General features: G+C 39.2%; 4 protein-coding genes across 6 annotated transcripts; 1 reads left to right on the top strand and 3 right to left on the bottom strand.

Annotated features, from left to right (window-relative positions):
• The first annotated feature begins 5,158 nt into the window (after nt 1-5,158).
• Nucleotides 5,159-5,883, top strand: LOC116188224 (oleosin 16.4 kDa-like). Its single transcript, XM_031517435.1, has one exon. The coding sequence runs from the start codon at nt 5,238-5,240 to the stop codon at nt 5,760-5,762; it is 525 nt and encodes a 174-aa protein (XP_031373295.1). The 5' UTR covers nt 5,159-5,237; the 3' UTR covers nt 5,763-5,883.
• A 306-nt stretch (nt 5,884-6,189) lies between these two features.
• LOC116188223 (pollen-specific leucine-rich repeat extensin-like protein 1) lies at nt 6,190-8,967 on the bottom strand. Its single transcript, XM_031517434.1, has 3 exons — nt 8,609-8,967; nt 7,490-7,723; nt 6,190-7,411 (listed from the first exon to the last, which is right to left on the bottom strand). Exons 1-3 carry the CDS (start codon nt 8,771-8,773, stop codon nt 6,416-6,418), a joined length of 1,395 nt encoding a protein of 464 aa, XP_031373294.1. The 5' UTR covers nt 8,774-8,967; the 3' UTR covers nt 6,190-6,415.
• A 1,077-nt stretch (nt 8,968-10,044) lies between these two features.
• LOC116189595 (galactinol--sucrose galactosyltransferase-like) lies at nt 10,045-14,829 on the bottom strand. Of its 3 annotated transcripts, XR_004152432.1 has the most exons (8): nt 14,537-14,829; nt 14,076-14,416; nt 13,336-13,931; nt 11,922-12,099; nt 11,452-11,819; nt 10,644-11,331; nt 10,420-10,542; nt 10,050-10,315 (listed from the first exon to the last, which is right to left on the bottom strand). XR_004152432.1 is itself a non-coding variant. In XM_031519317.1 (6 exons), exons 1-6 carry the CDS (start codon nt 14,827-14,829, stop codon nt 10,774-10,776), a joined length of 2,334 nt encoding a protein of 777 aa, XP_031375177.1. In that variant the 3' UTR covers nt 10,563-10,773. The 3 variants fall into 3 exon arrangements, 1 of the variants encoding a protein (XP_031375177.1); XR_004152431.1 differs by having other exon boundaries at nt 10,045-10,542; XM_031519317.1 differs by lacking the exons at nt 10,050-10,315; nt 10,420-10,542 and having other exon boundaries at nt 10,563-11,331.
• Nucleotides 14,830-22,708: 7,879 nt separating this feature from the next.
• LOC116188902 (probable E3 ubiquitin-protein ligase HIP1) lies at nt 22,709-24,472 on the bottom strand. The gene is made up of 5 exons (XM_031518356.1): nt 24,067-24,472; nt 23,372-23,799; nt 23,159-23,257; nt 22,949-23,077; nt 22,709-22,849 (listed from the first exon to the last, which is right to left on the bottom strand). Exons 1-5 carry the CDS (start codon nt 24,470-24,472, stop codon nt 22,709-22,711), a joined length of 1,203 nt encoding a protein of 400 aa, XP_031374216.1.
• Nucleotides 24,473-27,469: the final 2,997 nt, after the last annotated feature.

Here is a 27,469-nt window from a genome sequence, read left to right as displayed (position 1 = left end):
GATTAATACCTAATTGATAATTAATTGTTAGCATACTTAATTGTCGCTCATTTTTTAAATTGGGCCTTCTAATAAGTCGAGAAGATATTGGGTTTACATAATTGGGTTTGACCTAATTAAATCAATTCTCTTCATTTTTTGTATATTATTTTAATAATACTTTCTTTTAATGAGAGAGCATTTACTACAATATGATACAATTTTATTTATATATATGGATTTGAAATGGTAATGGACTTAAACTACACTCCATAGTAATTTTCTATGTATCGTACATTTGCGCACATGTCAATCTTTACCGTGATATATTCTTCCACCTTCTTGTCCATCATGAGACCATCTCCACCGGATATTTTGGGCATGTCTCTCCCCGATGGAGATGTCCCCCCACAGAGCAACCATACATGAACCGTCACTTGGTGGCTCATGTCAAAAAACTAAGCACAGCTCTTTTTGCCTTGCAGGACCCATTTCTCCAGCCAGTGGCGTGTAGCGGGGCCACACAATTACTTTTCTTTTTAAAAAAAATAAAATGTTGGGGCTTTTTAACTATGGGGGAAAAAGTATGAGACCACAATGAAGACTTGATCAGAGACCGATCATTGGAGTTTCAAGTATCTCTTTTACTTAGGAGTATCTCTCATCTATATGGTGCCTATGTGACAAAAATCAGGCCCACTTTAAAGACTCATGGAAAGACTATTGCTGGAGATGGTGTAACCATGTATCATCCATTGTTCATAGACGAGACATTTTCTTTTAGATGGATACAATCTTTTCGAGAAATTGTGCGGTGCACACAACACAAATAAATACTATATGATACAATCTTTTCTTTTTCTGGATAGTTACGGTATGATACAATCAAGTAAAGTGAAAGTCTAGGTTTTCATAATCTCTATAATTTAACACTTCAAAACATGTGTTACTTACATTCGTTTTAAAGTGATTTACTACGGCTGGCAATCAAAAAAATTATTTCCTAGAATTTTAAGTACTTTGATTTCAAATAATTTATTTAAAAATTACATAATTTACTTGATATTGTGGTACAATCACTAGCTACCATAAATGATGCACATTGTATGTTGATGGATATGCATGAAGAAAAGTATATATACATAGGAGAGAGTCTTAAGGCCGTTTGGATTTAGAGTTAAAGTTACATTGATTTTGATTTTGATTTTGATCGTGGAAAATGACAAATGAGATGTGATTATAAATTTGATTTGGGAAACGTGTGTTTTTGTTGTGTAGTGTGTTGAGTTAAAATTAAAGTTAAAGTTAAAATCAAATTTCTTTGAATTCAAACGGAGTGCGATGGTCAAGACACCGACTTGAAACCAAAAGGTCTTGGATCCAATCCTCACTAGTGGGACGTATGTACCTTTTTATTTTGTCTAATTTTTTATCTTTGTACTAGACTCATGAGCATCCCTTATAATCGACCAAAAAAAATTATATATACACAACATCTATACGTAGATACAACTAAAACTGTTGCATATTGGGAACAATTGTCAAGTTAATAATTTTTTTCTATTTTTTTATTTTCATTTTCTTGCTTTTATAATATGTGTAAACAATAGCACATGACCTTAAGTTTTTAGAAATGGTATGCACATTTCTCTTCTCCACACATTTAGGTAGCAGTGACGAGTCCAAGTCCATGAGTCCTGAAGTAGTTACGAGTCAAATCTTACATCCTGCTGTGGATTTGGGCTCATACTATTATGGCCTATAGGAGTTGCTACGTTGATCGCCACCCGAACCCTATTATTCATAAAAAGAGAAAATAAAACTTACATTGCCACAAAAGTGAATACATTTTTGTGAAAAATAAACTTCTATACAATTTAAAGATTATATATCAATTATGTTAAATAATGACACAATAGATAAATTTCAATTTTTCAATTTCATTAATGATTAAATTATCAAAATTTATTTAAAAAAAATATAAAATGGAGCCCGCAATCAAGTGCGGGGCCGTTTCGCTAGTACGTATGTATAATCTGTGTATGCATGTCTTCAGCAATAGGCACATGATTTGAATTGAGGGGTGAAATGAAATCCTTAAAAGGACCAATCAGAAGATGCTGATTCAGATTAGGAGGAATTTTATCAAAACTTGAATAATGATGCATGAATTTTCTTAAAACCTAAAAATTTTAGGAATGACAAGATTTCTACACGTCATTTATGGACTAGAGTGGGATTTCTTTTTTCTTTTAAACTATTAGGATTATATGCAGTCGGCATAATAATTAAACAAAAATCAGATCACAGCACATGCACCGACTTTGTTATGGTTTGAAGCCCTCATAAACCTTCTCTTTTTTTTGTTGGCATCACTTTTTATTAGCGCTGAAAGCACAATATATATAAATTAAACTGATTTTGTCAGATCTCCAATGATAATGCTCATGATGACTCCCATCTACATGACCATATAATTTAATATAAATCATTGAAATTGTATATCTGCTCTATGTAAACGGGGGTGGACTAAATATTATTCTCTCCGGCCCCTTTAGGATTTACAATAATAAAATATGTTCTCTGTTTTTATATTGCATTCATTATTAATCAAATCTTGAAAAAATGGAGAATATGAGGATACGTATCTCACCATAGATTTCCTGCATCGACTGGGGAGAGGGGACGCCCTTTTTAACTTTTTCTGATTCCTCTTTTCCCTATCTTTTATTTATACAGTCAAAGTTATTAATTTATTTTGATCAAAAAACATTAATTTATTAATATGAGACGACGAATAATATGTTGAGAGAATTTAATTGTCACTTTTGAAGGCGGCTGCTGTTGACCGATCACCCCTCTAGTAAAGATGCTTATGACAGATGATCATTCATTCGAAATTGGTCCGAAGGAATTCACGTAAATTCCTTTGGACCGTGGAAATAAACAAAGGGGAACGCACAGCATCCGTTAGCATATTTGTAACTGCATATTAGATATTATCTGGTTCGCTCGGGATTGTGGCGTGGATCGAAAATTCAAGAACATCATTATCATTATATATGCGAATACTTATCTCTACTATTATTATAAAGGGAGAAAATTTTAGTTGGTCACTCTTACTTGTCAAAAAATACCCATACTGTTTTTTTTTATATCATTAAGCTTTGCTCTTTATTGATAACAGCCATCAAAATTACAAGCTCAAGTATTTGGGAGAAACAAAAGAAAACAGAAACTGCAGTACAAACGGAAGAAGAAAATAGGACACAGCAAGCTACTGAGGAATCCCCAAGGCTTCAAGTAATCTCTTTCGTTGTGTAGTCCTTATCTTCCTCTGCAGATTCTCAACCCCCATAAGCCTCCCTTGAACTACAGACTTGATACCAGCAATGTTCTTCTCGAGTAATACCAATAATGACCAAAACTCTGCTCCATACTGGCAATCTCGTAACCAAAGGATAGATGATCTCTAGTTTCAATGGCTGCAGAACAGATAACACAAGTGCCGCCAATACCTTTCCTCCATCTGCAAAGCTCTATCCAATGTGGGCAGCCTATTGAGGAAAGCCAACCATGTGATAAAAAACTCTGTCAAATGTGGTACACAAGGGTGGAACCAAAACAAACTTGTACCATTCCACCTTCTCCCTCTTATGCCTCAAGACATTCCATGTACCTGCAACAGAATAATTCCCTTTACTATAAGCAAGCCAAACAATTTTGTCCTCATTACTGTCATCTGGACTGATTTCAATGGCAACAGCATGAAAAACTGATTGCATCTGTCTATGCCTACTCCTTTCCCTTCTCCAAAAATCACTAGAAAATGCAGTCTCAACAGTGGCTTGAGGAGAAATCCCGGTAATTAAAGAACCATTAGGAAATTGGTCTATTAAAGGACTAATAGACAACCAGTTATCAAACCCAATAATGCGTGTTCCTTCCATTCCCTGTAGTACGCTTCACCAGTGAATAAGCTGTGTGCCTGAGTTTGAGCAATTCTCTCCATGCATAAGAGCAGTCACTAGGGCCTGTAACAGACCAAAAGCTTCTTCCCTTCAAAAGATAATACCCATACTGTTTATTATTCAATTAATAAGGAATTATTAGATCAAGATTAGAAAAGTAAATTCAAAAAATAACCTGCAACTACCTCTTCCCTACTTTCCTATTTTTCTCTCCACCTATTACTCTCTCCATTGATTTTTTTTTTCATTCTCATCCACCTTATACATTGTGCACGATGATCTATAATGAAGAGCTAGGTCCCGTTAAATCTTTTTTCTTTTTACGGGCTTCTTTCTCTTTGCCGAAACTGGGAATTTGAGCTTTTGGGCATTCATCACGATATCTTGCTGAGAGAAAAGAAGGGGAGAAAATAAAAATAAAAATAAGAAGACTGAATCTGTAAATAAACATTCAATGAGTGTCACTCAAAAGTAGAAAGACGTGGGAATAGGACTCCTTCAAAAAGCGAAAGGACCGTCATGTACAGCCCACTCTAATGGGCCGGACTAAGCTTGAGAGGCTCATTCGTACAGGTCAGCAAAGTAGCCTAACCGGGTGTAAGTGAGTCCAAATGAGATGGGCTTGGGCCCTGAGTCAACCACCACGATCGGCCCGTAGAAATCGACCCATACATGGTTGTCAGCCCAACGTAGGCAATGGCCGACAACATTCTCAAGATTCCGTAACGAGTAAGATACTTCCTCGGTGGCATAACCGACTTTCTAGTTAAATACATTGCTTTTCCGTACTTCCCATTTTAGCAATTACTGCACCTTCGACCTGAATAACAGATACGAGTGTCCTCAATCCCCCTTTTCATTACTAACAAAATATTCTTCACAGTTGATGTTATTTCATTCAGCATTTCATCATCACAAAACAAGCCGACTCCCGAGCGAGGACTAATTCAAGTCTATTTAGGACACTCGTGGACTCGCCGGAAACGGAAAAACTTGAGATGAGATTGACAAAAATGATGGTGACCGATGGAGATGAATTCATTCATGGGATATGTACGAAGAGAAGTCCTGAAGAAAGGAACAAACTTGTCATCTCATGCATTGCATGGCATTGCTTCCATTTAAGGCAAGTGTCAATCTCCCTCTCCACGTGTCCCCTCCCCTGCCTTCGCCTCACTTCCCATAAACTCCCATTGATCCCTCCCTCAGCTCACTCTTCCAGACTATCCATTTCACTTCGCTCCCCCCCCAATCATCATCATCATCACATAGCTTTCCAGCTCATCAATGGCCGAGCACCACCGTCTCGCACACCACCAGCGGCCAGCCGCGGACACGCAGAGCATCAGGGAGCTCTTCCGGATGGGACCCACTAAGTCCCAGGTGGTGGTCGTATTGACCCTCCTCCCGGTCGGGGCCATCCTCCTCCTCCTCGCTGGCCTCACCCTCGCAGGGACGCTCATCGGCATCGCGGTCACTGCCCCTCTGTTCGTCATCTTCAGCCCCATCCTGGTCCCTGCCACGCTCCTCATCGCCTTTGCGGTCACCGGGTTCCTGACCTCAGGCGCGTTTGGGATCACCGCCCTGTCGGCAATCTCGTGGATAGTGAACTTCATCCGAAACATGAGGGGGGCTTCGCTCTCTGAGCAGGTGGACCACGCCAAGCTTCGGGCCCTGGAAACGATCGGTTACCTGGGCCACCGGACCAAGGAGGCGGGTCAGGCAATACAGGACAAGGCCCACGATGAGGGGCGAACCCATGAGGGTGGAAGGACGCGTGAGGGCACAAGGGCCACAACCACAACCACATGATAGATAAATCTTCGGGTTATCGGCTGGTTTCAGGCTCGTTATGGACTCTATGCATATGTTGCTTTGATGTTGTTTCATATATTTCAAATAATGGATAACGGACTTTATGCTCCTTGCTGTAGTCCTCATCTGCTAAAGAATCTTGCCACGATGAATTCGACACATCCGTGCTTCTCTCATCGAGATGGTTAATGGGTACGGACCTTCTAAATCTTGTCGAATCAATCGGTAGATCTAACTTCGCTTCTCCCATACCATAGCCGGAAGGGATAGCGTATGTACAAAAAAAAAAATAGAGTACAGGCTCTACCCAATTAGAGGACCTGCCTTCCCGGCACGGGTATACAAATTCATAGCAGGGTCCTCACGAGCATACAAATTCGTGGTGTTCGGTGTTCATCCCAATAGAATCATTTTGTGAATCACAGTTAACCAGAAACAGCACCGTGACATTAAGCTCGGCTATGTAAGTTACGCATAGGAACTTTGCACAATGACAAACCATCATAGGACAAGCAAACACTAGAGGCATAGACAAACGCTCTGCACATACACATGTACAATGACAAGCAGCAGCATTTTTAGTTTTGAAGATCAAACCGGAAGAATCTTCTTTTCCGACCATATCTAGGGGAATGTAATCTCCGACATTATCACCGATTCTGTCCCTCATTGGTCAGTATGTCCAGGACCACATTGAGGTCCACAGGCTGCCCTCCGTCCTCAAGCCTCTTCACTGTGGCTCTCACCACATCCCTCCGGAACCCCATCCCGACAACCCTGTCCACAACATCATCAGCCGGCTCCTTGTTCGTGCTTCGATCAGGACTCCGCTGTGGATCTTTGATGGAGACGGTTGGTAATGCCTGTGGCAATATCCGGGCCGTGGGCAACTCTGAGTACCCACCATTATTACTAGACTGCATGGGATTAGAGGTTTCCACGGTCGGATTGCCCCTGCTACCCCTGGAGAGAGAGTTAAAATCAGAATCCATTGATGGATGGGAAGGTACGTCCATATAACGCCTATTTGTTGGTTGTTCAGGCGGCTTCAAGTAGGGACTATCAAACTGCTGGAAAGAACCACCAATCAAGGGCGAGTAGAACGGATTATGGGTGCTTTCCCCGGACAACCAAGGTGAGTAGTGAAGGAAGTCATTGCAATGAACACTAGATGGCGCTTGTTGGGTAGGTGGAGGAGGAGTAGGAATAACTGGTTGTTGATGGAACTCGTATATTCTGGGTGGAGGTATAGGTGAGGGTTGATAAGGAAGATGATGAGGCTGCGGTGGAGCCGACTGCGAATGTGGAATGGGTGGGATCTGGTAATATACTTCAGGAGGTGGCGGGGGAACCGATGGAGGAGGAAGCTGTGGAGCAGGTGAAGGGTTGATGTGAGGTGAATGAGGAGAAATGTGAGCTGGGAGAGTGCTGGCCTGCTGTGAAGCTGCCATGGGGATGGGGATGGGAAGTGATTGAGCGGATTGTTGAGGGACGGAAGACGAAGCTTCTTGAACTGCTTCCGTCTGAGCAGTGGTCTCCGGCTTTTTCAGGTGTGCTTGAACCTTCGACATTGCAAGCTTAGAAAGCTCTATTCGGGCCTCAGCTATCTCCTGTTTATCCCTTATATCCCGAGTGCAGTCTTGGACCTGCCATTTTCAGGTACTTGCTTAGTAGAGAAAATGAACACACAGCAAAACTTTGAGAATGCAAGCTGATAAGCATACCTCTCTTAACAGATGCTCAAGCTCCCGCAATTTCCCATCGGCCCTTCCATGGTAAGAGTTAAGAGATTCCTTGAGATCATCGACTGCATTCTCCATTCGACGCGTCCTGCTCTCAAGTTGAGTGAGCTGTGCACTTACACTATTGACAGCATGAAGCACTTCATCAGTGTGCTCTTTCATTCTCCTGTCGATCAGTGAAAGCAAGGCTTCATCGAAGGAGCTCCTGACCTTCCCCTGCCCACATTTTGCAGTATCAACTTTAGTGATCATGGAATCATCGAATGACAATAATATCATTTCTTGAATCAACAAAGACGCATTGCTACAAGACGGCTGAGTTCAAGAAGAAATTCTCAGAATGTCCATGACACTTCAGATATACAGCTCTAGAGCACTTGAAGGGTCATCTGGAGTTTCAGTAATAACTAATAACCCAAGAGCATTCCGACTACCCAAACCCATCTGCTGAGTTATTTGCATCTCGAATCACACTATCAGGAAACTATGGTGAACTAACCAAATTGCTACTAAACACCATCAGAATGATCAATAACAGCAGTATACTGGAGCTGCTAACCTTCCCCTGCACATGTTCTGCAAATTCAACCTCGGTGACCCATTAAGTCTAGTAATGTTTGCGAGCAAGAAATCATCGCTTGGCACTATAAATTACCTTCATAACCAGATATGTTTCTCGATTTAGTGAAGATGCCTTAGCTACAAAGACTGTTCTCTTAAACCAGAAATTCTCTGAATGAACTATATAGCTCAAAGAGCACTAAAAGGATCACCCCGAGTTCCTGTAAAAACTTACGAGCATCCCGACTAGCCGATCCCCAAAAATCTCCCGAGCCATCTACACCTTGAATCGCACTATATAACAAAATATGATAGCCTAACCAAATTGGTCCAATCTAGACCATCACTAAAACTGTACACCACCATCAGAATGATCAAGAACGGCAGTGATCGAGAGCTATGGAGACGACCCAAGTAGGAATCAAGCTGAAAATCCAAAAATCCGCAGGAACCATTGACGTCCTAATGAACAGCCAAGCAAAGGATTATAACACACAGGCAGGGAGCAAAAGAAAGAGAGAGAGGAGACAGTGATCATACTGCGTCAGCAGAAGTCTGAGGCTGTGAAGGGTAGAGGCCGAATCGAGGCGAGAGGCTGTCTTCGTAATCATAATCATCGCGGGTGTTCCCGTGACCGAAGAGATCATCGGACAGGGAACGGGAAAGCCCAGTGATCTCCTTGTCCATGTACTCCGACGTCTTCATCGAAGGGAGCTCAGTTGAGAAATATCGCTGCTTTCTTCGTCTTCCGAGCTGTTCGGTGAGAAAGGAGGAACCTTTCTACAGGGCCGTGGACTTGCAGGTGGCAGAAGAAGCCAAACCCTTTTTCCTCCCTTCGTCTTGCTTCTTCTTCTTCGTTACGTCTCACCGGCGACCGGAGGGCCCAAGGCTAATCATCGAGAAAAATATTCTGTGGTTAAAGGTGCGTTTGGATTGAGAGTTGAGTTGAGTTGAATTGAGTTTTAGTTTTAATTGATTTGTAATGATTATATTGTTGAATTATGAGAAAAAGTGTGAAAAAATAATAAATAATTGAGAAAAAATAATAATTAAGTAATGATTGTGTTGTTGAATTGTAAAAAAGTAATGAATAATTGAGAAAATTTAATATTAAAAATTGAATTGAATGATTAAAAATATTTATAAAATAAAAAAAAATAATGATTGTGATGTTGAATTGAAGATAAGTTAAGTTGAATTAAATTTTATTGTGAAAATAAACAGACCCTGACAGCCACTCGATTATGTAAAATATTATTCCCAAATGACAAGTATTCACTACAATCCTCTTTCTTATTTGACGTATTACATAATAAAGTGATTGTGTATTATTATTCATTGAAAATTTTCTCTGATCATCATCATATTTTCTCCTGTCCACAATGGATATCCACGTGGCGAGCATCGGTTCATCCGAAGCCGTGATCGGAGCTGAGCTGTCATGCAGGTGCAGGCTCCACCTCAGGACACAGTTCCTACACTGGGTGTACATGGGCCCGAAGAAGTCTGGGATATCATATCTTGATCGGGATACGTTTGCCCACCGATGAAACTGTTAATTTCAACAACACATGGGTTGAAGACACATGTCCTCATTGAATCCCCATTTGTACATAAGTATATATGTATATACATATTTTTTATATGAAAAATTAAAAATCAAGATTTACTGAGAAGGGATTTCAATTTCCTTATGATAACTAATGAAAGATGATAAGTCAAGGCTTATGGCAGTAGTTTGGACAACCTATCGTGGGCTATAGAGGGAAGAACAATGCGGAGCCGCTGCAAGCGTCAGTGACTGGAAGATGTTGCCCGATGCTCCACCGTTTCGAAAGGCAGAAACTACAGTGTGATCGGACTGGGATGGACGGGAACGGCGTAACTTTGAAGGTGGGAAGCCACAATACACATCAGAACAAGTAATACAACCAACCCGACTTGTCCATGGATGCCCAGCAAGAGCTCGTTACAAACAAGCATGTATTAGAAATTATAATATATGATTCTGTATTTAGGGAATATTATATATCTGTATTGGGAATTAACAGCAAGAGATCATGACAACATAGACAAACGCATAAAGAAGGGAGGGGTCCAAACAATGAGAGGACAATTAGGAGTAATTCCTGGACAATCTTTAAGGCATGGTTCCACGACAACCGGGACCTTAATCAGGTCAAGGCCCTCCGTCTTAAAGACAAACTCCTTGGTGTTTACCAGTTGCAAAGAGAAGCAAGCATGTATCTACATGAATAGAAAGACCAAGTAAGAGTGCACTAAATGCGATAGCAGAAGAGATAAGAGGCAGCAATGCATCGGTATACGGAAAACCATCTATGATATCTCACTTAGTGCCGCTTATTCGGTTTTGATGTCTCATCTTGAACCACATGTTTGGTTCGATTCCTTCCAGTTATAAACCCAGGAACCCGCTTGCAGAAGTGAAGATTCCATCCATAGCTCTTCCTACACTGTTTTGATTGCCAAAAAATGCTTCAGGTACCACGAAGTTACAATTACTGAAAGGCCATTAATACAGAGTAATTGATTTGTCGATATTCCAATTTCTGACCATATTTGCAAATTCACATGGCTGGAACAGATGCCACCACTGATGAACTTGTAAAACCTGTCTAGAAGAATTCTTTTAAAGATTGTGGCATCTATATTACAAAGCAAATGGACTACATATCCCTTATGGATCAAAACAAGTACTCAATCACAGACACCTCCTTGGAGCCGGCCCATGGCACTTGAACTTCCACCATTTGGTCAGCATATCGAAACTTCACCTCTGCCCCATTAATCTTACAACTTCTCGGCTTCTCTGATGTGAAAACACTCATCTCTCCACTTCCCCGAACCCCAACCCTCACGGAGCCTGCCTCTTCATCGAACTCCATTGACTGGACTGCTCCGCCGGTGTTGAGCATGTTCACCAGCCCAATCACAGCAAATTGAATGGAGTTTACCTCATTCACAGGAGAGACTGTTAGAAGCTCGTAATTGAACGGTTCGAGAGAGACCTCAAGGCGGTCCTGAGACTTCAGGAGCCTCACCTTCTGTTCTTTGAACATGTAGACCGCGAAAATTTGAGCATCCTTGAGAGAGACTGGGCTGCTCGTGTTGTTCCATTCGATGTCATTAGGACTTGCGGTGTAAGAAACAGCATGTGAGAATTCGGAGAAGCTCCGGTTCTTTCGGGTTTCGCGACACCATCCCCCTCCTTGGCAGTTGAAAAGTCCTAGGACTCCTGTGTACTGTTTTACAAGCAAATCACGGATGATGCATGAGATCCTGCATAACTTAAGCAACTGTAGTGATCGTGATCGTGATCGAGATTGAATTCAAGAAGGGCTAGGCTATAATGGATGGATTACCTTATTAACGTTCCATATCTTGAGCATTGTTTTGCCATCGTGTAAAGGGTCTTCGAAGAGGCAATCTCTAGTGGGAAGTGCATAGAATTGGCATCTCAGGATGGAACCGTCGGGCAAGACCAAACTCCTGAGCAACTTGAAATCATGTTTGCCGACACAGTCGCTTACATAGATCGGCCCACCAGAGATAGCCCTCGAGGCAGCATGGAATTCCGCACAAGGGTGAGTGGACTGGAACATGTCCCAGTCTGGGTGTATGAAGTTGACCATCCACAGGCTGTTATAGGCGCAATGCACCATGTGGCAGCCCTGAAGCCAGTACGTACCGTCCGGGACTCCCTGCGGGTCCGTGCACCAGAAATCATCACCTGAGTGCAAGAAAATGATTGACTTAGTACGTATGAGGATCTATATTTACAACTAGTGCTATTTAAGGAGCCAAGGAGAGTCTAGGATCTCAGGACACTTACCAACACGACCAAGAGAAATGGCCTCCGTGCCGAGGAGCATGAAGTCATTGCAATGTTCCATGCTAGCAATCACACCGTTGCCATTGAAATGCTTCCTAACTGAGGTAGTGAGTGCCTTATAATAGGCTTTAGCAAGCTCCACTCGACCACCGAAATCCTCACATAGCATCTCAAGCAACTATAGGAATCAACCAAACAACAAAACAGTCAATCAATAGATCAAAATTTTGGTCAAGGTACCGTTTAAATAAGAATTATATTCAATTAATAAGCTGAGAACATCTCGTGGTTCTATAAAAAAAAAGGCCCTTTAATTTGATCTTATGGGCTTTTATGATTATTGGCCCAGATATTCAATATTCTTCTGAAGAAGCCCAGCCATAGCCTGTACACTTTGGGCCCATTTTCGAAGAAAAAAATACAAACTAGATAGTTGATGATGCTTTATATGTGATCTATATATGATAATCTACCTACCTATCTATCTATCTATCTATCTATCTATCTATCCATTGAAGAAGTAAGACAAGAAAATAAAGTATTTCATGGATTTTTCGTATACGCAGTGCCAAAATCGATTGATCGATAATACATAAATAGTTGCTTGATTATTTCTTTTAATGCAATCGGACTTTGGCCCCCAATTTACCAAAAAAAAAGAAGATACTTTAGGCCCCGTTTATTTTCAAAGAATTTGATTTTAACTTTAACTTTAACTTTAACTCAACACACTACACAACAAAAACACACGTTTTCCAAGTCAAATTTATAACTACATCTCATTTGTCCTTTTCCACAATCAAAATCAAAATAAAAATCAAAGTAACTTTAACTCTGAATCCAAACGGCCCGTTAAATACTCCACAGCCACGACTGTCCACAAGCGCAATTACATGCTGTCTAGACAAGTTGGTGCATTAGAACTCACCGGTAAGATTTGTTTAACATTTTAACTCTAAAACGAGCCGCAAAAATGCTAAAACGAACCGAATTGCGACGAGTACTCAAGGAACGTAACTAGTCGGTCCCTCTTCGGAGTGAATCAAATGGATTTGAACCCTGCAAGGGATCGTCTATAGACTTTGATCGCTGTATACACTCATTGTTATTGATTGAAAACACTTTTATTTATAAGACCATTCATGCTACTGCAACGCGTAGTCTACTCAGATTGGCAGCAACAAAAATCCGATCTGGTCATAAAGATTTCAACATCGCGTCTAGATTTCTCTACGACGTACTTACATATAGATGTCTTTGAAACTTAGAAGATCTGGTCATAAAGGTTTTTCTTTTATTAAATTCATATTTCTCGCTTGTAATAATAATAATAATAAAATCATCAAAATTCAGGGACAAGATGAGCGATTAGAAGTCAAAGCATTCAACAGGAGAGAGCTTTCCAGAGACTTACATGGATCACATCGACCTTTACGCCATCAATGCCGACGGACTGCAGATGTGCGTGCAGTCTCTCGTACATTTCCTGCACCTCCTCCGGTGGGACCAACCCGATCCCACTATTCACTATCTTATCCACTGCTAGATCCTCCATGGTCTTCTCGAGCCCCGGGGACAGCCTCGGCCTGATCACCTTCGACTCGGGCATGCCCGGCACGTCTGGCCTCACCCCGCCCCAGTAGCCGCACAGCGCGTGCCACACGTACACGTGCTCCACGCTCCCAAACTCCTCCTTCAGGTCCCTGATGAAGTCTCCCATGCCCTTGGCGCCGGGTTGCCGGGGGCTCCTGTAGTCCCGGAACTTGTAGTTCTCCTCGAACCGGACGAGCCTGCAGGGCATCTGCTCTCCTGCAGCCGTCCGGTTCACCCCTTCCTGGTCCGATATTGGGTCATCGTCGTGGCATATCGACTGCCATCCGTCGTCGATCAGGACCATCCCCGGAGGGCACCCGCCCTCGACTAGGCCCTTCACCCCTTCCCAGACTCCTCGAGGGTCCACCTTCAGGTAAAATGCGTCCCAAGTGCACCACCCGAATTTATCCACTATGCCTAGATATTAATTAATAATTGACTATTAGTTATTTTTATATGATTGATGATTAATTTACGTGACGGAATATCTAATCAAGTACATAGACGAGAATATCTCGCGAGTTAAAAATAAAAAAGAAAGTCGTACGATTATATATATACCTGGAGGAGTTTTCTCTTCAAGGAGCTTAAATGACCCCAAGTGGACCCTGACTTCCTTCATTGCCTCCCGGACTAGACCGAACGGATCGTCACCGGCTTGCATATAGAGGCAGCTCCGGAAGCTGGATCCGAGCACACGAGTCGACCCGCTCTCAACGCAGATGTCCAAATTGTCATTCTCCCCGGGCTGGAGGGAAGCGCGGAACTGTCCTTCCAGGAGGGGAAGTAACAAGACATAGGGTCGTCCTGTATCATTCTTGTCCAGGATCATCATCTGAGTCTCGTGCTCCACGTCCCGCCCATTGCGGCCCACCAAATGTGTAGTCCACCACACCTTGAACCTGATCAAGCAAATATCATACACATGATCAATCAATAGTATCAACTAGATAGATATACGGAACAAACGGACGGTTTTGTGTTTCGAAACTTCAGGCGACGTCTATGTACAGTTATTGAACCTGAAAATGCTCATGAAGCGTAGGTTCCTAAGCCTGCCAATGGGAACCACGTGGCGGCTCATCGGCTCAGCGGCATTGAACCCCACGAAGCATCCGACGGTGGTCTTAGCCTTGCCCGCAGAGATCAACAGCGATGGAGTGGCCATGATGTTCTTGGGGACATCGGTCAGGATCAGGTGGCCGTTGGCGAGGAAGTTACCAGCTTCAAGGGTCACCGTGGATGGGAACGGGATCTTCCCATCCGCCACCCCCATTACTTCGGCCGAGTTCTTGGTCAAGCTTGGAGGAGCCATTGACACCGTAAATGGGAGAGTACGTGGGAACTTAATAGAGTGGTTGTTTGTTTATGATCGAAGGAGAAAGGGAATATGGGGAAGGTATTTATAGAGATTTTGGGTAGTGATTATGTCATAATGAAACAAGATTACGCCAAATATTGGTATTAGCCTATAAGTCGAGGACACTATGTGTTCTCCCCGAAGAAAAGTTGTACACTTAGGAGGATTTGAACCGTGCAATATACCTTAGTACAGAGGAAAGGAAACTTGGTTGTGGATCAGTGGTCGTTTTATGTTTTTTCTTTCGATGGATCGTTTTTATTATGTTTTTTTTCCTTTTCTCGCTCAAAGGATCGTCTAATGTTTGTAGGAGCAATAATATGCACAAGTTTGGAAGGAGTTTCGCTCTCACTTGATTTATTAAGGAATTATATGGATAAATAATCACCACTCAGAATATGTTGTGTATTAGCATTATATATATTAGTTTCAAGAACAATAGTAACGGGGGTTTTCAAACGGTTCGGCGTTTATTTCGATTAAGCAACTAAGATTTCGGATTCGAATATTGTGAAATGAATAAAATTCACGCTGCGAGAGCTTTACTAATGAATTGACCCAATTCGATTTGGATTAATCGAAATTCATTAAACTTTCAAATATTAAAAAATACATCGAAAAAAGAAAAGTTTCAAGAACATTCACTTTACATGCGCGTAGAAAGTGGTCCGAGGCTACTAATAATTGGACAAAAGAGCAGAACATCATACACCGACGACATGTGTTTGCTTTGCATGGTATGTTACATATTAACTGAGCACCGGATGGGATATCTGAACAATAAGAAAGAATCGAATTTCACCATCATATAAGATTTTTCTTTTTTTTGGTTGATTATGAATTTAATATAAAAATTAAAATTAAATAAATAGATACGGATTATGCCATTAAGGAGAGACGATCGAGAACAACTTAAATCCTAGGGAAATTCACGGCTGATACTTCTTCTCATGGTTTAAGAAATTTTGGAATTTAGCCATCAAATCATTCGTTGCCCACTTTTCACCATTATAGATCAACGGTAAGACGCCTTCAAGTGTTGATCTGACATTGAAAAGAAGGCAAAGGAGCGGTTCAACAACTGAACACGAGCAATCCCCAGCATACTTATGTCATAGATTATCGTAGAAGAGTGAGGAACTTTCGATTATACGGTGACTATATTTATAGAGCTAACGGGGAATTATATGAGAAATGAGATGGAGACAACTAGGTGAAATTTTAGTACGAGAATTGAACCGTATGCGTATCATTCCATGGAATATCAACGACTAGACAAATCAACTTGATCGAAGGCTTTCTCCAACATGAAGGATCGTTTCTTTCTGGGACCAAATTTCAGAAGGGGCCCCACATGCCGCAGTCTTGGGGTCGGGAACTGGGCTTTAATTTGAATGAGAGGAGAAATATGATGCGATGATGTAAATGGTTCTCTTATCTTTATATTTCTTTATTACCCTTTAGGGTTAATAAAAAAAAAACATAAATTGTCATATTTTAATAATTTTAGTATAAATATTTTTTAACTTTAAAATACACAAACTTTATATTTAATAATAATTGTAGCACGTCGTCACATTTTTCGTTAATTTGAACGGAATCGAGGTCACAGAGGGCGCCAACGATCCCAATCGGGAGGGTGATGGCCTGGATCATGGCTCCACCCGCCGGAGGGTGGGGGTCTCGATTCCGGCCACCATCCTCCAATTAGGGTTGCCGGCGACTTATCCCAATTAGGGTCGTCGGCGCTCTCTGTAGTCTCAATTACGTTCAAATTAATAGATAATTTGATGTTATACTAGAATCAAATCGAAAATTTGTACATTTATAGATTAAGAAAAAAAAAAATTCGTGTTAAAAAAGCTTATGTGTACGTGTGTGTTTTATTTTTATTAACCCTATTCTTTAATTTATTCGAAATTCTCGACCTTTCGTTTGCTTTTCCAGACGTTTCTGGTCTCCTCTTCGGCAACTTCCATGGCAATTCCCCCAAACGGATCATTTATTCCGGAAATCATGCAACTTCAGCGGTACGCCGCTACCATATGTTAATTAAGCAATTAATGCTTTGATGAGATGCATCGATCGTCCTCCACCCGGAATTTTTATTTTTCAATGCCATGAGGAACACGTACGGCAATGAGAGATAATTAATAGATATGTTATATCTCAATCCCGTAATCAATTCAAGAACGAAACAAGATCTATATGTATAGGTATCGATTGGCTTACCAGCTTGTCGGTGGTAGCAGCATTTCATTGAGCTCTATCGATCATTGCATGGATAATTGTCAATAATGTAGCGGGAGGTCTAAAGCGGAGAAACTTACACGACTATAATATGCATGTGTCGTCGTGAATCTTTGGCCCACCACTATTTGTATGACCCATCATCGTATTCGCATCACCCAGCTTGAAGTTATGTTTGAGCCTATGAGGAATCCGAATTATATGCTCGCCGCAATTGGCATGTTAGCACTTCAAGTGGGCTTATTCGTACGTACCTATAACCCCAACATTCTGTTTTTGGTTGTATTTGCTCAATCTTAGGCAACAACTTGGAGTATACTTGGGTAGTATAATTAAGGTGGCCGTTCCAGGATTTTTAGATACTAGGAAATAAAAAATAAGTTTAGAAATTTCAGATCTCATGAAATGTTATATTACAGTGTTTGATAAATATATTATATTTTTGAAAAAAGTATACGGTAATACTATATTTCAATGTTCGGTGCGGAAAATAGATTGATGAAAAAGATATGTAATTTTATAATAATATTTTTGTTGATAACGTATTTAGGTGAGCAAAAATTTAAGTCAAAATTAGATTTATAATTAGTAATAAATATTTACTTCTTATTTCATTTAATAATAAATTAAAAATATCTATAAATAAAACTAAGAATTTCAATTTACTTTTTTTGGCAATATCAATTAAGAATTTTACTTTTTAAAATGATTATGATCAGTGTTTTAAAAACAAATAAATTGAAATAAACAAAAAAAATTATATATTTTCAAGTAAAATATCTGTTTTATAAATACATCAATAGGCCTTTTTCTTTTACTTTATAATTGCAAATATTTATAAATACTAAATAAAATGAATAAATATATTTTGTTTTCAAAAAAGATGAAACTTAAAAATAAAATTAGACAAAGAAAAAGGTTGAAGCTCGGGTAAGTGGGTATAAGAATGTCGAAGTAAAGAAAAATTAATAATAACAATAACAATAATAATAATAATAATAATAACAAAATGTTTGTCTTGCTTGTCAATACTTTACAACAAACAATTCCACCAATCTTTGTTTAAAGATAGTGTTTGGTAACGAAGTTAAATTTGATTTTAATTTGATTTGCGGAGATGAAAACAAAAGTAACTGAGGAAACTATGTGAGAGAATTTAAAGAAGAAAATAAAAATATAATGATTGTGTTGTTAAATTGGGAAAAAAGTGTTAAAATTAAAAAAAAAATATTGAACAGTTGATATAATTTAATATTAAAAAATTAATTTAAATAATAGATAAGAAGAAATATGAAAAAAAATTTGAAGAAAAATATATAAAATAATGATTATAATGTTGAGTTGATAGGAAAGTAAAGTTAAATTAAATGAAATTTAAACGAACATTAATAAAACCAAGGGGGAAAATTTTTTGGAGAATTGAGGCTACTGGGCACATTACGCCTAAAAAGACAATCCAGGCCGTAGAGTCTGGATTTTTTTTCGTGAAAATCCAAATTTTATATCCAAACAAACAGGCTTGGAAAAATCGAGATTACCGATTTAACATCACACCCAAATATATAACTAGGGTCTGAAACAGTATAGTACTTCTACTTATTTTTATTATTTTTTGTTTGAATTCAATATGAAGGTCGAAAAGTTATAATTTGTACAAGATAGAAATTGTGAGAGACGAGAATCTCACGAGGCATGTCCAATCAGATGGAGATATTATTGCACATGATCTTCTCGCAAGGTATCTGACCTAAATAATAATAACAACTATAAAATGAAAATAATAAATTCACCTACCATAGAGTTATCTCTTTTCGTGAACTATTATCATGCCCCGTTTGGATTCAGAATTAATTGATTTTAACTTTAACTTTAACTTTAACTCAACACACTACATAACAAAAATACACATTTCCCAATTCAAAAATTTTAACTTTAACTTTAATTCGATACACTACACAACAAAAACACACGTTCCTAAGTCAAATTTATAATCACATCTCATTTATTCTTTTTCACAATCAAAATCAAAATCAAAATCAAAATCAAAATAACTTTAACTCTGAATTCAAACGTCACTGAGTTATCTAGAAATCCGTCCTAGCAACTTCGGAAAAAATATATATATAGATATCGATAAAGTGTTACTCATCGTGGCCAGTCTTTTTATTTTCAGGAATTCTGATGGGTATTATGCAGCCAATGTGACTAAGTAATAACTTCGGACATATGCCACGGACACAAACAGCAATATATTTGTATTTATGAGCGTATTATGGAAGCCAGCAAGTGCAGTTAATTAAGGAATTGCCGCATCACTCCTTAAAAAATGAAACAACCTTTTTTACCATCAAAGTTGACGATCTAGTAGTTCTAAATAGAACCGGTAATATTTGACACGATATAGATACGATACGAAATTAAGCAGAATGGGGTTAAGATTAAATGTGTTTCATGTCTAAACAGGTCAAACCAGTTTAGACATGATAAATAAACGTGTTTAAATGAATTCAACTTTTGTAATCCGTTTAGACACGGTTAGACAAGTTCATATTATGTGTTATTGTGTTAATATTTTTTTTTCACATACTGTATCAATTTATAGAAGGAAATACACTAAAATCATCTAAATGTATTTATATAAATCATCGGTTTATGATTTTTTATCATGTCAATCGTGTAGTAACGTGTAATTAAAGTTACTAGTGTCGTATTATATAAGTATAATATCTACCTAAAGGTAATAGTGTCATATCGTGCATGTAAGTATACATACACATTTAGACACACTTAGTTAAATGGGTTAAACGTGTCGTATCCGTGTCAATCCGTAATTAAACGTGTCGTGTTCTGGTTTAGAGTTTTTTGATACGAATCCTTTTAGACACGGTCTGTTTAAACACGATACGACACGTATTTCCACTTCTAGCTCCAAACTTATTCAAGTGCTATGGTAATGTCAAGATCCCAAGTTCAAATCCTATCTATGCATTTTTGTCAAAACCATTTGCTTGAAGCGTGCTCTTTTCTTGGATTTGAGGGATACCAACTTTTGTAAACTATACTAGGCTTTAGGTGGTGCTACGCTGATAAGGCCAGTGCTACAATAGTTATTCAGTTCGTCTAATATGTTCGCAGTTGAACACAAGAGTTCGAACATTGTGTAAGGGCGGCAAAGTTGCCATCATTACTGCTCGTCATATTACTCATTCTTGAATAATTATAATTATTTTCCTAAGAATGTAAAAAAATAATTAAAAATAAATATTAAAAGTAATCTTTAAATAATTTTTAAAATTATTAACAAAATTTTTCATAAATATCAAATGAATTATGTTTTGTTATTTTTATATATTCGTAACACAGGTAAGCTTGCACCTTGTACGAGAACAAAAATAATGACCAAGGGAATTTTCATTGGATTATTCTACAAACGGACTCAAGAATTGAATTTGGGACGAAGTTTTTTTATTGAAATCAAAATATATGAATTTTTTTTTTCTAAAAAGGAGTCTGAGTATAGGAAATTTTATCAATGGAGAATTTTATTAAAATTTGAGGAGTAATATGCTAAATTTTCTTAAACGTCAAAATTTTAGAATAACGATTGTCTTTCTCAATTGGCCCACAATCAATCCCTAAATTAATCAAGTCAGAACCTTTTTTATTTTTATTTTTAAGTGGAATGCTATGGTCCTAATTATTATGATTAGACAAATGGGCCATGATCAACAAAATTACAATGATAACTCTATAAAAAAAAATATTTTTATCTTCGTTACTGCTTATATTAAATATTATGTTTGATTAATATTATATATTTTCTTAAATTTTTAATATTTATGTGCAATTGCCTCAACTAAAATAAAAAACCATCAGAAACATATGAACAGTTCAATGAATTTATTATATTAATCTTTTCGTCTTTCATGATCGTAAATAATTTCGATTTCGTGAAGCTATATAACAACATAATAGTATATCACCTATGATATAATTATTGGTGACCAGATAAAAGATCATGCAAGGAGAAGTCTCATTTATCCTACATGGGTGATGTTCTCACCGGAGTTTTAGTATTTTATATAGATGTATATATATATATATATAGATACTTAGCCTGCAAGAATAATATATAATCTCCACTGTGTGTGAGGCGTTGAGTTGAGTGTCACGAGGAGCTGCCATGAAGAATACACGTAGCCATTGTGTTGCATGGGGCTTTCTTTCCCGTGCTTTTTTCACGTGATGCCATGCATCGATTTATTCCCATTTTACCCTTTTTTCCCCTCATTTTTTACATTCTTATTTTTTTAGAAGTAGATTTTATTTATTTACTTATTTATAATATCATGTTTGTTGAAATCCAAAAAACCGTCGAATTAAGTGGCAGATTCCTCTGCATGCATCAGTGTTGTCCTGATAACTCATTTTATTAGTTGCCCACCTTGTATTTACATAAACTTGTCAATGAGAGGAAAAGAATATTGCATTACTTTACTGTCGTTTTTTCGTATGCCATGTTGCTATTATTCAGCGCGACTTCCATATCCTTTTATTTTCCATGTCATATTCCGAGTCACATTTCCATATTATCGATTCCAAACCCGAGCTATGTTTTCATTCACAGTTCAGTTCCCCGCTTCTCATCGTATACTATACGGGTCGTATATGATGATCCAGTGGACACAATCCACGTTCAAAAGCCCATAGCTTCGAGGCTCTGATACTGGGCTAAGGCCCAAATATATGCCCATTAGCGGGCCTCTTCCCGGGGTTGTTCAGCCCAACTCCCAGTTCGCCGGCAACGTCAACGGAAGCGACTTCATTTTCAGTCCTCTTTCATTGACCATCGATCTGCGTCTTTACTTCATTATCGGCTCAGTCGAAGGTATGATACAGAACAGAACCAATCTTATTTGCTAGGCAAAATTTATCTGTTCAGATTTCTTACTCGGAGGATGTCTCAAAACTAGGAAATCGTATGCCAACTTCTGCTCTACTTGGGGAAGTACGAATTACTATTTCCAACGGCTATAAATCATTCATTTTCTGGAAAGAATCATATCGATTTTTTGGACAATGTAACAAAGTGGAACCGAGTTTTACGGTCGTTAATTTATGCTAAGTTGGAACCACATTAGTTGCCATATGTGATTCCCATTCCACATCATCAACACTAAAAAAGGAAAAAAAGAAAAAAGAAAAAGAAAGGTAAAGTTAATAAATCATAAATGGAAAATTATCTACACTCGCACTGTAGAATATTAAATGGGCACAGGTCCACGGTGGGTGTCGAAGAGCAACTTCTATGCGGGAGGCTGGTTTTACAGTTACTGTTTCTTTTCTTAGTGTTGCTTGAAAATCAAGAAAACGATCTGAGTTATCAGATCATGCAGAGACTCTGAAATGCGAAGGACATAATATAGGAAGATGAAAATAAAATCACAGTTTCTTTCCATTTCTAGCAGTTGATGAATGAATAGTCATAGTCATGTTACATGCCGATCTGCTCGCATTCCTAGTCTGTCAAGATTCGTGAAGGCAAATCTCACAATAATCCTAATCTTACTCCATAACTGACTGATCATTTTGGTTTTTGAGGCAATGCTTCAGATCTGCAAATGGGACATTTCTTCTTCACCCGGAGCCACTTCTTTATGCAATCTGAGTGGTACTCATGCCCGCAATTGAGAGTCTGAATCTCATGCTGATCCTCGTAGACATCCTATACATATTAATGCATTCGAACGAGACAGCAGTCAGAAAACGCAGATGGGACTCGAATTGTGTTCTGGAAGTACTCGACAAGAGGATGAATTGGTACCAGACAAATGGTGCAAGAAGTTGCCTCGCGATTCTTCAGAGAGGTTGATGGCTGCTCAATTGTCTCGAGCCGTCCGATAATAGTTTCATCGGCCGACCTGGTACTCGATCTCATTGATTCTATTATGTCCTGCAACCATAATAATGCTATAATGAGAGGAACATGTCAAGGTAAGATTGCAAAAGAAGTGCAGATTTTAGCTCGGCTCACTTCAGTTATCCTTGAATCAACGGTTACATGATTCTGTGTTTCAGCATCGACATGGTCTTCAGTTTCCTCATCATCTGAGAAATCTATTATCAAAACTTCCTGCACACGTCCCCCGTGAAAAAGACAGACAACACACATACAGGATAGGTATTATCAGCACTTGATAACAGAAAAGGATCAGAATATGAATTGTGAGCGTAGAGAGGATTATACATCATCAAGCAACACTCTTGCGTGGAAATCTCGGTTCTGTCTCGAGTTTGTCTCGTGCCCAGGCTCCGCTTCTCGAAGCTGCTGTATCACAGAAGTAGGAGGACCCGTACTCCTTGGTGCATTCCCGAGTATTCCTGAGCCTAAGCCAGGGGGTGTATTCGCAGAAACCTGAGGAGAATCATCCCTCGGTGCCCTCCTCTGAATGCCTGAGGACGAGCTTGCATCCCCAGAAACATGTGGAGAACTATACCTCGGGGCAGTGCGTGATGGTGGTCCCGGGCAACACATAGCATCATTGTGGCCCGGCTGGTTTCTTCCTCTAAGACCAAGATGTTGCGTGTCGATGGGATTGTGATGCGGATTGCTGATATAAGGAATGGGAATGTACACCGGCACCTGAGGAGGTCCGAAAAATACTATGTTGCTCCCTGGAAAGAGAGACAACCAAAAAAAAAAAATCGAAATCGATCATGTTTTCCAATAGGTGAGAAAAGAAAAGCAATTGCCATAAGGAGAACGTCTGATCCCAAAATCCTGGGAAGAAGAAACAAGAATACCAAAAGCTAAATGGCGAAATTTTTCAAGAAAATTTAATCTTTTAGGCAAAATATCAAGAAAATGAAGTTCTAAGTCCAAAACCGACAAGTTCCATCCACACGAAGCACAGGTCTGTCAAAATGCATAGATTTATCTACCGTGCATATAATCCGTAGCAACAGGTTGATTCCAAGCTATAGCTCCTCCACCTCCATTGAAAGAACTGATGCTTGGCTCTGATCGGTACCACCAGCTGTGAGTGCTGACTGCAGCGCTGTATAAACCGCCATTTCTGTTAACCAGTGAATTCATTCTGTATGCAGCAGATGGTCCTCCAAGATCCACATGAGCGCTCGGAAACTGATGGCCGGGTACATAAACAAAAAGGGCCGAATATATTGTTGGGCCCACACCAGGGTAATATAGATATGGAGCCGGAAAATGAGTAGGTTGAGAAATACTGTGCTGTGCCATTGCCCCGTTTGGTTCATTATTCTCATGATGCTCGTGTCTTCGAGAACAATAGTTCTGCTCCAAATTGGAGCATCTGTCTTCAGAACTCATGGGAACTTATTACGCCAGATTGGTTGATCCTACAGAAACGAACAGCGTTGTTCAACAGATAAATCGACACTCAACAAAATATGTAGCAAGGCCCCGTCGATTCATACGGGATGAAGATTTGGCTACTCTAAGGTCCAACAACCGATCTTTGGATACGTGGAAACAGCAGAACTAGAAGAAAAGTCTGTATTGAAACAAAAGGATCCTTTCCTTCTTAAACTTCACCTGATCTGCAAAACGTGGGAAAGATTGAGTGCAGAGCTTTGTCCGCTATAAACGACTCCACCAAACTCAATGAAGAAAAGGAATAACCAAGAAAAGCGAATCAAACGTATAAACCTTTTAACAAGAATTGAACTGATCTGAGTTATACATAATAACTCGATGAGAAGATAAACTAATACGAGAAACTATACCGTGCTTGTGGCTGGTCATATACACAGACATAAGAAAAGCGAGAAAAGCTAAGGTTACCTTGTTGACTTAATGATGGAGACTCAAGCTTGCGGAGTTGTAAGTCCTGCAAGACTCGAAAGCAGAGACAGGGTAACGTTTTTTATTAAATGTTGCAAAATGTGTCAAAATCCGAAACCGAGATATATAACGGAAGCAAGGAAACTGAAAAAATCCCGGGAATTTCGACAAGTTCTTTTCAAGAACCAAGCAAGAACCCGGAAATTCAAGAATCCAGAACCAAAAAAAGAATTAAGAACCGTTGAAAAGGATGAGGCTTTGATTTGGGGTCCTGGAGAAAGCTCTTTTTTCCGACTATTTGTTCTTCTCCCGCGCTTTTTGAGTAACGGTAAACCGCCAAGCCTGGAACATATTTATATTTATACAGAAAAAAATATATTCATATTTAATTTAACTGGATTCGTATATTTCTAAAAGGAACATAATTGACTAATAGCTAATGATTCTTTTCTCAGTGGTAAATATTCTTTCATTATTTCCATTTTTTTAGGAATGTTCAGAACTTTTATGGATTGAATCTTCATCGGCAGTTCATAATCTTAGATTCTGCTCCATTCGAATTCGGAGCTAATAGATTTTATAAAATTTCCATCAACTTATCAACAGTGATCGAAAATTTCTTGCCTACACGTGGTTTTTACATAAAAATAACGAGCTCGTTCGATGTTCGGAGACCCACATGACTCCAGAGCCGGGCTCACAGTGCATCGATGACTCCTATTCTCCATGCATAAACGTCGAATCAAGTGTAAGCAATAACTAAAACCAAGATCCTCATTATTCAAACATACTTACCAACAGGCAACACGACAAGAAGATGAATAACAAACGCCATAAATTAAGCTTGATGGCCTTTTGTTATAGGAATTAGATGGACCGGGGTCCAGGCTATGGGCCTGCCCATTGCCCGATGGAGTCAAGAGGTCAGCCCTTCTTCCTCTTCCCTCCCTCCCTCCCTCCCCTCCGCTCTGCAAACTCTGTCGCAGAAATTTTGCAGAGGCTGAGGAAGAAACAGACGGTGAGGACACAGCTGTAGAAAAACCGAAACTTCAACTTCCAGCAGCTCAACCCCAACTGGGCTGAGCTCCAGAAAATAATACGATTAAAGCTGTTGATTTGATTCACCTCTCGTTGGTGTTCTTGCAGAAGCTGCAAACCCTCAGCTCGAAACCTCGTAGACCCTCGGAAGCGTCGAATTTGGAACCTTCTAAATCGGTGTTAGGTACCCAGAAACACAGTTTGATGCTTCTCTTCTTTCATGCCTATTCAGACTTGAGAATGGACTAATTTCATTTGCTTCATTGACTGTATTGACTAATGAGTAAATGTGGAAGCTTTATCTGAAAATTTCCTGTAAAAGAACAGGGAGAGTAATTTGAGGACTTTAAATGTAAAGAATAGTTGAAAATATATATTGGATTCAAGAAAACATTGCTGTATTGAGTTCTTTCGCCGTGCGGTTTTTACTCACTAGTCAATACAGTCAATGAATCACTTTTGATTTTCTGAATGCTGTTGGTTGTGCCTTTGCTTGCAGGAAAGCGCAAGGATCGGGATGATGCAGAACCTGATGATTCTCGGCCTAATCCTCTGATTCCAACCAACGATGATTGCGGACTCCATAGTATTGTATATTATTATTTTGTAACTCCATTATACATTATTTCCGGATTAATTACCCACATAAGAACTTAGATTCAACAATGGCTTCTGTAATGTATCATATATCCGGTTAACTATCGCAAAGTATCATACATCCAGCTTGGAAAGAAATAATAATAATAAATTAAACTGATGATAATCTCGCCAGCTATAACATAAGAGATAAAAGGTAAAATGTTCGAGAGTCCTCAAATAATATATATCAGCACCTTCATCATTGTCTAGCTAGAGTGAAAGAAAGCTATTACATGCCTTTGACGAGGTATATATCAATCAATTGACGTGAGGCGAAACAAGACTCTCAACGTAAGTCTCCATATCTAGATATAAAGCGGGACAACCTTGATCCGAAAAGGCCGGATGGGTAAAGGCCATCAATGAATCTTCCTCCAGGTAATATGTGCCTATCTGAGGACCACACCGAGGTACAAAAAGCATGATAATCTTCCCATCTTTCAAAATCGGAAACATTTGAGCGTATTCAGCAGGTGGACTAGCGAGTTTATTCTTAAATCAATCATGTGAGAAATAGCACGACTTGGTCCAAGTTGAGTTTAAACCACGGTGGTCCTTTATAATCCAAACCTCGGATTCGTTCACACGATTCTGATGATACACGACGAGGCATCCTCCTCCAGTAACAGTTAACTCCATATATCATTTATTAGGATAGGGCTTGAACTTAGACAGTGCCAACTTAACATCGCAGAATATCTGCTGGTGTGAACGGTGTACCCTATTTAAACAAAATACAATACATAAAAATAAGAGAAAGATACACATATTCCAATATTGGAGAAAGTAAGAATTGACCTTACATTTTCCATCAGCGCATCTATCATGTGGACTACTACGTTTCAT

This window comes from Punica granatum, chromosome 8 (genome assembly GCF_007655135.1).
Source record: "Punica granatum isolate Tunisia-2019 chromosome 8, ASM765513v2, whole genome shotgun sequence".
NCBI lineage: Eukaryota > Viridiplantae > Streptophyta > Magnoliopsida > Myrtales > Lythraceae > Punica > Punica granatum.
Note: the sequence above shows the minus strand (reverse complement) of the source record. Positions and strands in the feature narration are given on the sequence as shown.